Raw genomic sequence first — 11,307 nt, 5'->3', positions numbered from 1 at the left:
TGACTTTGCCTTTGATGTTTTCTAATAAAGGTGGAACAAATATGCTTCACTGGAAAATATGTTCATAATATGCACCATTTATCAATTCATATTGCCAAGCACAGTTCACTTTTCGTAGCTGCAGTAACAGCAATAAAAGGATAAGCTGCTGAATATCAGATCGATAGCCCGACTATGATGCTGGAAAGTTAAACTTGAGAAATAAATCAACAGAAACAGAGTTAATCAATTTAATTTATAACTCAGAAGTGGTTCACAGAACCAATACAATCATAGGAGGAAAAAGTATATTGCAACAAAACTCAATACTGTTGAATGCTTTAGTTTAGATTCAAGTCAGTCTTGTACCCAGTACTCTACCTATGCTTGTAGCATTCCTGGTCATAGTTACAGCAGGAGCCACAAGAAACTAGGAGAGCATTGCAACAAGTAAGAATCCCTTGGTATATAAGTTATGGTATTACAAAGTAGTAAGTCTTGCTCTTAACTTCTTTTTACATTTAAATATAGCACTGAAAAAAGGGAGTGTCTTTAAGAACAGAACAGTAATGCAGTTTAGTAGTCCAGCCTCTGAGTATCAGCTTCAGTGGATTTCCTCCCTATTCCAGTAGTAAACGTAGAGGAATAAATTAATCCTCAGTTGGGGGGAAACATCTGGACCATGCCCACCACAGTAAGCTGATAAGCAAGGCTCTTCCTACCATCAGTAATTAAAACCAAACAAGTCACACCATAAACTTAACATACCAGTCTATCTTCTCTATGCTTTGTCTTATTTTAAGCCCCCCAAAAGATACTGGGAACTGCTAGAAAACTATTTTCAGCAGGACAAAAATACATGAACTGCATTCTGCAGTTAAATTCTGTGTACCATTCTTACACATCTGTCTTTTCACGTTTTAACATGCTGCATTTTACAACAAAAGATAGATTTTTATTTTTTTAGCATTCAAGTTAAGAAAAAGCAGTGGGTGGCCTATATAAAATCTAACCATGGCCAAGACTATTTTGCTTCTTTCTTAGCAATAGAAGATATGCATATGCAGAATTGTTTACTGAAAGTTCAGGTTTGTTGGACGGCATGATCAGCAACTGCATGTCGGAAAAAATACTCTATGTGTAGTACACTTAACAACTAGTTGTTTACTTGTTGAATTCACAGAAAGTGCATGACTATACTTAAGATGTATTAATTTGGTGTGTTGTTTTGGTGCTATACTACAAAGAGTATGAACTGACCTGTCAACCCCATAAAGATAAATTTTACAGACTTCAAAAACAGTTCTGTTCATTAGGCAAGAGTGGTTTTATACATAGGAGCCAACAGTAATACATACTACTCTTTTAATAGAGTTTTTCTGCCACTGCATTAAAGAAGGGCTGCCCCACTTGGGCATTTTCCAATATGGAGAGGGTGATTCATGCTTACTCCAGTGTGTGGCCTGGGTTTGATGGGAGTGTTTTAAATAGGATGCCCTAGGAAAAAGGCATCAGCAATAGTTCATTGCACAGAAAATGAACAAGCAGAAGCTACAGCACATGCAGCCCGATATGCAGAAATCACCACTGATGAATTAATGAAAGTGACAGCACTACAGCACAGCTGGCAAAGCTTTCTGGAGTACAGCAGCCTGTTGCTAGCCTTGAGGGCCAGTGAATTATCTGAGGCAGCTGAAGACAGGGTCCCCCCCCCCAATTCAGAACAAAAATTGTTTTAAGCTGCTCTCTGATTCACATAGTGAAGGTCACACAGTGACTGCTCCAAGGCAATCGGATCAAGGCAGACAAGCAGATGTCGGACACAAAAAGATGCATTCTGCAGCTATAGCTAGGGACTGGGATTGCCTCCAGCTACAAACTGTTTAATAAATTCTAGATAAGATTGGTTAAGCATTGAAATAATACTAATTTACAGCAAGATTGCTTATTATGTTATAGCCCATTGCCCTCTTCATGCTCCATTTTGTCCTGATCTCTATATTAATATAGTCTGTAGCTTTGATGGGACATTACATAACTCAGACTATTTGTGGTACTTATTCCGCTGTTACGATTTCTGCAATGCCATTTAAAAAATAAATGAAAACAAGCCAGTCATGTCTTTAAATATCTTTGACACTTTGACCCAGTCTGACTAATCCAACATGTACAGTAGTAGAAACTTCTTCCCTAAATGTAAGATACGTGACTTAAACCAAACCCACTAATTCCTCTTATCTGACCAATCTTAATCCGTTTCATACTTTTAGCAGCCACATCTATGTATACCTGTATTAAGCATGATTCTTATGTCTCCAGTTTTAATATTCTAAAATTAACCACTTTTTAAAAATTGTGTAAGAACACATTCAGGCCTATATGTTATAGCTACATTTTAGGGATAAAAACTATCAAAAGTCAGCACAGGCATGTATACATCAGCCTAATCATTCACAAAGACAAGAACAGCCTTTGAATCTGCGTCTAAGGTTTGGGAAGAATCGGCGATCCCTTCTTGTTGCTAGAATGTAGTGCATAATGTATCATCAGTTTATTTTGCATCCATACAACATTAAAATAAGTGTCTTAACGCACTGCATATCTGAACAAAGACTAACCCACAAAAGTATGAAATGTAGTCATATTCACGGGTATGAAAAGTCACGTGCTATGGGTGGCTTTTTGGTAGGGTGTAGCACAGGATTGTATTATCTAGTTTAATCTTGCAGGACTTCACAAGAGAGGTTGCCAGCACTCTTCCACATTTGTTTTCCTACTGCGGGGGCAGGAATCCTGTGGCCCTCCAGTTGTTGCTGGACTCCAACTCTGATCAGCTCCAGCCAGTATGCGCAACAATTAGGGTTCATGCGAGTTTTAGTCCAGCAACACCTGAAGGACCACTGGTTCCCCATCCTTGCTCTACTGGCTCTCATATGCTTCTTGGGGTCATGGATGTACAGTATAGCTGTTTTCTTAAAAAGTCTGTTTCAGAGACTGGCCAACAACTAACATTTTGTGGAGTTGTGTGTTCATCAACGATAAAACAAATTTTTTTAAAAGTAGAACAAAATGGTTGGTGGAGGAGGGTGAGAAGTGTGAGTTAGCATTCACACATTTGCTCATTCTCCCAGTTCCAGGAGTGTTGTACAATATACTTTCACAATTTACACCCTATGCCCTTTTAAAATGTGGACTTTTTTTGGAGGGGGGAGGCTATTGGGTTGTTGTTATTTTGTTAGGTATTTTGTGGTTTTATATCTTGATTTTATTCTGTGAACCGCCCTGAGACTCCCCAAGTATAAGGCGGTATATAAATTCAATAAATAATAGAATAATAATTCAACTAGGCACAGAACCCATAGGCTTGTCATTCTTTAAAGGCTTAACTAACATCTAATTTCTGTAATCTTCAATATGGTAGTTAGTCTTCTATGTAAATTGTTAGACTGTGTTTACTTGCCTGAGACTGGCTTTAACTGCTTGGACAGTCATATTGTACTAATTTACAGGCTGCATCTAAGGCTGGAATCCCTGGATTTTTATGGAGACACACTTTCCTCCTTGCTTATACCATTTCCCTCTGCGTAAGCTTCATCATGCCTTGTTCAAACTGCTTCAGAGCAAAATCCCCTCTAAAATTGTTTTGGACACAACCTCTTTATGGAAACATCCAAGAAAACTAGCATTGGCCAAGCCTGTTCCAGAGCTTAATTGCTGTTTCATTCACTCCAAATAGCAAACAAGGAGTGAAAGCAGAAAGAAGAAAGGGTTGAGCATTCAGCCACTCTACATAATCCACACTAGAACAATTTCAACCAGCATTAATCTGGATTACAGAAAGTTGCAGCATAGTTCGTGGTTCATCATTTACCAAATGAACTGGTAAGGACAATGCATGACCTAGAGGGAATTGGCAGAACCCACTTCCTCTGTGCTGTCCAGGCTTATCTGTGTAGTGTAATGCAAAGGAAAAGTGCTTCCAACATGTCTCAGCTGTCAAGGACAGGACATTTGCAGCTTTTCACTAAATTACACCCAGTAAGGGTTGTGATACTGCAAAAAGGCAATGGTGAAGGTCAACTGAGCTTATGAAGAAGTGGGAGGAAGACTAGTGAAATGCTCCACTAAAAGTGTCTTACTGAAAAAGACAAGTTGGGGTGGGGGGACAGTTTAACGGGAAACTGTGGCCACCAAAACATATCAGGCCTGATTAATTTTATATTTTCTGTTCCTAGCACCCTTTCCTGTGCTCAGCCTGTACCCCACCACTCGTTCTTCTATTCCTCAGGCTCATGGTGCTGCACCAAAGCTCCGTGAAATTTACTTTCAATGGTTAGCAATGCTTCAGCAAAGAAGACTGACTCTTCCTGTTTTGGTGTATTATACACATGTCCCCAACGCTACCCATCCCCTCTAGCAGGAACGAAGCAGATGATGTGAAAGATTATTCATTTTTCAGCACCACTTTTAGACAACTTGAATGGGACAGAAACCTAGTTCTTCCTTGTTTGGCTTTGCGTTTCTTAGATTCAATGCTGCCATGTTTCAGCTGAAGTGTAGTTTCATGCTATCTGGACATGGGCTGCAAAACCGACCACTCCAGATCATCGTATTCCCACGTTTCCTCAATGCCTGTCCATTTCCATGTTCCATCTCCTGTAATGGCACACTGTTTCTGCTCCCCAAGGCAAGTTACTCTGGATTGAAGATGCCCTAGGTAGCTGTAATGTAACAAGCAAGCTTTTTATGCTGCTGGTGATCTCTGGTTGCCCTGAGCATCTGTAGCTCAGTCCTCTGCTGTCAAAGCTGGAAGAGAGGATCATATTTCCTTATTTCCTGTAGTAGGCGTATTTTTTCCAGATTGGCTTCAGCAAGGGCTTTTTTAGTGACCTGTAGCTCTCTCTCCAAAGCTGGCACTTCTTTTAGCTACAAAGAGAAAATAAGGAGCGGGGGTGGGGGTGAAGAGAGAGAAAGTATTTTTCAAGCTGTGAACTGCAAGACACAATTTGGATAGTGAGGCATTATACCTGTATTATTCAGAGAGATAACTTCCCCAGCAGGAGTACTTGCCGATAGTGTAGTCTAATAGCTATTAGCTTTCGGTGACTTTGTTTTTAATGCAGTAATTCTTATTTCAGAAATTATTAAGTGCTTCATCAAATTAAAAAGTGGTTCATATCAAACCCCCCCCCCCCCTTTGCAGGGCAGTCTCAAGAAAGGAAAAGCAGATTGCAATCAGGGACCATTATTCAAGTTCCTGAAAATCTGAGCACGGTTCTCTGTAGAGTAATCCCTGATTTTTCTGCCCAGCTTTTTGGTTTTAAGTTTTCCATTACTATTCAAACTGTAACGTAAGCATGTAAACCAAAATATGTGCAAAACAAACAACAAAATCAACATTAGATTCATCAATACTGAACATATAAGAAGAACCAAGCTTATCTTGTCCAATATCCTGTTTCCAACAGAGGCCAACCAGATGTTCACGTACAGCTAAGTTTTTTAATGCACAAGGCAAAGGCCACAGTATCTTTCACCTTAAATATAAAAATTAATGCAAAACAGCATCATATTTTGTACTGATACCTATTTGTTTGGGATGTGCATGTCTGTGTATATATATATATATATACACACACACACCCTATACTATATTGCACTAGTCTTGTCATTATGCAGCACCCAATGCAGGAATTGTAGCACCAAATCACAATCCTGGATTTGCTGAAGTTGCAGCAAGATGGGGGGTGGTGGGAAGAGAAGGCAGATTGCATAACATCCGTGGCTGTGATACGAAGGCAAGAAAGGAGAGACAATGGAAGAGGTTTGAATAGATCATAATGAAGAATGAAGGAATTGCTTTTTAAAAAAAGTTTTAACAAGAAGAAATAGTGCAGATGGGTACAACACAGAAGCAAAAACCAAAAAGCTAACACAACAAAGCCTCTCTCAATTCCCTTCTCACTGTACTCAAATCTTGTTTTAAACTCTCACTTTTTCCCTTTCCTTTCTCTTGTTCCATTCAAACCTTTGTGGTTGTTTAAAACTACCACATTTTCCCACTCAGTGCTTCTCCATCACTGCTCTACTCAACTCTGTCCCTCTTGCATTATTCAACTGCCTCATGTGTGACAAAAAGGAGTCCTCAAATATGGAGTGGAGCAAGCATGGGAAAAGAGCCTTCATACACACACTTTTAAAAAATGCAAAGTAGACATTGCAAAAGAAAATGCAGCAGGTTTTACAAGCCTAAAACTGTGGCAGAAAATTATCTGGGACTCTGATTTATACATGGAGATATGTACTGTACACAGGTTCCTAGTTCACTTTACTGTTTATCTATTAACTTTAACAGTACAATGAACTGCCAGATTTTGTTGAATTTGACTATAAACAGAGAATGTTTACAACAATACAGCTCACAGTGGAAACTACAATATTAATAGTGCTTTTCCTGAATTATTGATTGTTTTTTAAATAAATCTGCAGCCTCAGAAGCACTAAAAAGAAATAATAAAATGCTAAAGTAATTGTCTTTTAGAGGGAAACATTGTAAGCTAGCACTATATTGGATGTTTTCCTCTTAAAAGCAAATGTTTTATTACTATTGACACAGCACTTTTTGATATAGTCCACAATTCAGATTTCTTTATTTTGGTCATTTCTTACAACCATGATGCAAGTAAGTTAATTGTAATTTCCCTTATGGGGGTAAAAGGCCATTAATCAGGATAAGAATGCATTTATTATGAAGTTGCCCAGTATGCTAGCTTACTTCCTGCTATTGCCAGAGCCATTTAAATAAACAACAACTCTACAATTTTGGGTACCAGAGACTGAATGATTCTATTATTCATACATTAACATGAACCAACTGTGTTGATGAAGCGTGTTTGAAGTCATAATGCAAGATGGTTATAATAGAATGCTCTTTCCTCTTTTTTTCTTGCTATCAGTGTTAGCTGTTACACTCTTAATCACTTTGATATATGTATTAATATTTATTCCATTATAATGGTAACTGGTGAATATAAATATTATATTGTATCTATTCAAAATCCTGCTTCGGATAGCAGTTTCTGCAAGAAATGCTACGGTGCTGTCTTCGCTTCTGCAAAGAAATGTGAAAAGAGGGAAGAGAACTGAAACTGAGATATGCAGAAATGAGTACACAAGAGCTGATATTTGTAAGTACATTAGCAAGGAAATAAATATGTAGGTAGGGGCTTGTATTTCCCTCCCAGATATGGCATACCTGAAGTTCATCACTGGTTTCTGCTGAAACTGCAGAAATTCTCCGCTGTTTCTTAAGATCTTTCTGAAGCCTCTTCTGCATAGAAGATCCTTCCCCCTGTGCAACTGAAAAGTCATGCAGAAAACACAAGTATGATAAAATAACCTGCAGGATGTGGATGTTAAGATAAAGCCTCCATTTTTTTTCCAGAATGAGAAACTGAAGATAAGGGAGGGAAATGGCTGAGCAGCAATATCCAACAGCACATTGCAATTTTAGTCTCCCAATAAATATTTTACACATCACTTAAATGTCATATAAATCATCTCAATGTACCAGTAGCAACAAAAAGGAAGGTGGGGTGGGTTAAAGGTTCTAGCAAGCTTAGCTGTTTTAGCTGCAGCATCTTCTGGCCACTGCTACTGCCATTCACGGTACTGACCTTTTATGCAGAATACTCCATCATCATCACAACAAACAACAATGTGGTCCACTGCTAGGATTAAAGGCACAGGACCAGGAGAAGTAGCGTATATTCGAGGACTGTCATCCTGCAAAACAAAGAATATTAACTATAAAAATTATTCTCTCCGATTTTTGCAGAAACCATATTATCAATGCAAGCATTTCCACACTCTATCCCATGAGTCTCAGATCCGAATATAATGATGCCCATGCTTCCATGTATGTGGGCTGGGAGCAGGGAGGATGCAGTTAACTTTTGGCAGCAGTTCTTTGCTGCCATCTGTAGTGCAATGCCACTACAGATATGTAAAAGCTAAAGGTAAAGGACCCAGGCATACAAATATGAATTCAGCTTTTATGGCGACTAATTGAAATAGGAAAGTTAAAAGACTTTGCCTATGTGTGCTAGATTGTGCATGGTCCTGGGGATTTCGGCCTATAAAATTTCATTTATTACATATCGGAAGTGATTTAGAAGATATACTCCAAAGTTTCCTTTGCTTCAGATACCACTGCACTCTAATCAGGTAATAAGGGTTCCTTTGGACCCAGGTGGTGCTGTGGGTTAAACCACAGAGTCTAGGGCTTGCTGATCAGAAGGTCGGCGGTTTGAATCCCTGCGACGGGGTGAGCTCCCGTTGCTCGGTCCCAGCTCCTGCCCACCTAGCAGTTCGAAAGCACATCAAAGTGCAAGTAGATAAATAGGGACCGCTCCGGCGGGAAGGTAAATGGCGTTTTCGTGCACTGCTCTGGTTCGCCAGAAGCAGCTTTGTCATGCTGGCCACATGACCCAGAAGCTGTCTGCAGACAAACGCCGGCTCCCTCGGCCTATAGAGCGAGATGAGCGCCGCAACCCCAGAGTCAGACACGACTGGACCTGGTGGTCAGGGGCCCCTTTACCTTTTACCTTGTATGATACAGAATTTTACAAAGGGTGGTGGAATATTTTAAAGCCTATATTACAACTGTGGAAAGCAAAGCACACAAGATTTGTTTATTTTCAGTATCTTGCCTTTCCAAGGCTGAAAGAGGCCATCAAGAAACCTGAACAAGACAGATGTCATGAGTTAAGTATGCCCTTGTTATCAGTTCCCAGGATGAAGAGCAATTAGCAGTATTCTGAGGTCACCTGTTAAATTCTTAACAACTCACAGTGCTAGTTGCATAACACATGACAAAACATCAAAGAGGTGGATTCTGACGGCTCTATCACATGGTCCAAGTTTCTATCTTAATAGGGTTAGAGCAGGCACCCCCAAACTGTGGCCCTCCAGATGTTTTGGCCTACAACTCCCATGATCCCTAGCTAACAGGACCAGTGGTCAGGGTTGATGGGAATTGTAGTCCAAAACATCTGGAGGGCCGAAGTTTGGGGATGCCTGGGTTAGAGTGTAGGGGTGGTGGGGGTGGAAGACTAAAAATACAATGTCTACCAGGTAATCCCCGTTCACATGTTTACTGACATTCCTGAAGAACACTAAAAGGATAGTGATGCAGGATGTACCTTTGCAGAAGGAATGTTCATTCTTTTTTCAGCAATACGTGTTCCTCTGTACACTTGAAGATGTGAACATACGTAGTAATATCTACACTTTCTCCCAATCCATTCTAAAGCTAATGTACACACACACACACTCACCTTCAGTGTAATCTTGGTGTCCACAATTTCAATCTTCATGGGAATAACTTCAGGGATCACCTCATCCTCAAGGAAGGGTCCAAGGCTGGAAACAAAGGATGTCAGCAGCTCTGCATGATAGCTATGAATCAGCACGTGGAAAAAACCATTCTGAACAGCCAGAGGTGAATGCACTGCAGCACTTGGTCCTATCTCATATTGTAAAGACACTTCAGGCTGGGTCAGGCTAGTTTCACTGGTTTGAGGTCTCTCCGAGTTTAGCTCTCCTAAAAGTATAAGATGGTTATAGCAGCAGTATTCTATAGCTTACAATGTTAATACCATTCTCCCATCATCTCCCCTTACAATAACTAATGCCATTAATTCTATCAGCTAGCCCAGGGATGGAAAACCTGTGGTCCTACAAAAGCTGTTAGATTATTCTGATTCTTATCAAGCCCAATCAGCATGGGGAAGGGGTCAGGGATGAAGACAGCTGTAGTTCAGCGAGATCTGAAAGGGCCAAAGGGTAGCCGCACCTTAGCTAGTGGAAGGCACTATTACTGTTCAGAGGCTCCATGCAGCTAGATTAAATCAATTTTGCCTTGGATCATCAGCCTCCCTAATAGAAACCACAACTACAGACATGGAAGATGGAATAATTTAATATGACCCCAAACATTTTACAGTGCAATCTTGTAACATAAACACAGAAGTAAACCCCAGTGAGTTCCATGGGGCTTGCTCGCATCTAACTGGATATATTTTCTTGCTTTCAGCAGTCTTATATTAATGGAAAAATTATGTATATTTGATTATCTAAAGCATTCAGCTTTATTTATACAAAATGAAAGCTCTCTTTGATAACTCGCCCTGAGCTTTGTAAAACTGGCTTCTCAAACTAAGGTTCCCTCTCTTATTCTTTTGAACACCCCGTCCTCCAAGTATATTACCAACTTAATTCCATCCTATTATATCTTGTGCCCTCTAGTGGCCAAAGGATAGGCAACAAGGGACCTACATTAAGTTCAATTCCATTTTTAAAATGGAAACTTGTGCTACTAAAATAATTCATTTTAAGAGTCTGAAGCCATGTAATTTTGCCAGAGACATCACACTGCTGTCTTACATCTACACCTCCTTCTGAAATCTAGCATTGTCCCTTACCTCTCATTAACCACATCCTGACACACACAGTATTAGGGATAAGGACACACTATCACTTTGAAAAAATAAAAATAAAATTCCACTGCCCGTCCCCAGTCTTTTTCTGCCTTCTTCACCACACATATCCCACATTAAAATTTTTTTAACTGTTCAGCAGAATCATGTGCCTGCTATTGGTAGAAAAGACAGGAAATAGTGAATAATACTTCAGCTTGGGGAAAGAGACATAGCTCAGTGGTAGAACATGTGCTTTGCATACAGAATGTGTCAGGTTGAATATATGGCATTTTCAGATAGGGCTGGGAAAAGACTCATGGCGTGAAACCCTGGACACTCCTGCCAGTCAGTGCTGACAAACCTGAGCAAGATGGACACTTGTGTAAACCTATCACAAAACCTAGAAGTCAGAGTTGTAGATCTATATCCCAGAGATGTTTGTAAGGAAAAATTAGTGGTTTTTCTTCTTCGATGTAAGACTGGAAGGCAAACATCCCACATATGCACCAAGACTCCTGATTGTATTGTACAGGCATGAACAGATCTCTGCACATGCATCAAAGCTACTGAACTGTACCTTGGCCAGTAACATACCTGTGCAGTCACCTTGCAGAAACTGCCACATACTTAGATTTCCTAGGTGTGCAGGAGTTAGCTCCATAACCTGAAGGGCAAGTCCCATATCATCTCCTTTCGTCTCTATCACACAGTTTACTTCTTTCATTTTCAGCACGAAGGCAGATACCTAAAACAACAAGCCATAGAACAAATGAGTGCTGCAGCCTAGTTGCTCTCTCTCTCTAATTCGTCAAGAAGTAATATTTAAAAGAACAAGAAAGGGATGACA

At 39.9% G+C, this 11,307-nt stretch overlaps 1 protein-coding gene across 3 annotated transcripts in view; it reads right to left on the bottom strand.

Annotated features, from left to right (window-relative positions):
* Positions 1-216: 216 nt before the first annotated feature.
* The window catches only part of BLTP3A (bridge-like lipid transfer protein family member 3A), a 53,416-nt gene continuing 42,325 nt past the window's right edge, over positions 217-11,307 (bottom strand). For 2 of the 3 annotated variants that reach the window (XM_035122159.2, XM_035122160.2), the window contains exons 17-21: positions 11,055-11,205; positions 9,318-9,583; positions 7,656-7,764; positions 7,235-7,338; positions 217-4,905 (exon numbers count right to left, since the gene is read on the bottom strand). In XM_035122159.2, the coding sequence (XP_034978050.1) occupies positions 4,780-4,905; positions 7,235-7,338; positions 7,656-7,764; positions 9,318-9,583; positions 11,055-11,205 (756 nt within the window). In that variant the 3' untranslated portion in view covers positions 217-4,779. The remainder of the gene's footprint in view (positions 4,906-7,234; positions 7,339-7,655; positions 7,765-9,317; positions 9,584-11,054; positions 11,206-11,307) is intronic. The other variant, XM_035122162.2, reaches the window with a different exon arrangement.

The sequence above is a fragment of the Zootoca vivipara genome, chromosome 7, assembly GCF_963506605.1.
Source record: "Zootoca vivipara chromosome 7, rZooViv1.1, whole genome shotgun sequence".
In the NCBI taxonomy this organism is placed as follows: Eukaryota; Metazoa; Chordata; class Lepidosauria; order Squamata; family Lacertidae; genus Zootoca; species Zootoca vivipara.
Note: the sequence above shows the minus strand (reverse complement) of the source record. Positions and strands in the feature narration are given on the sequence as shown.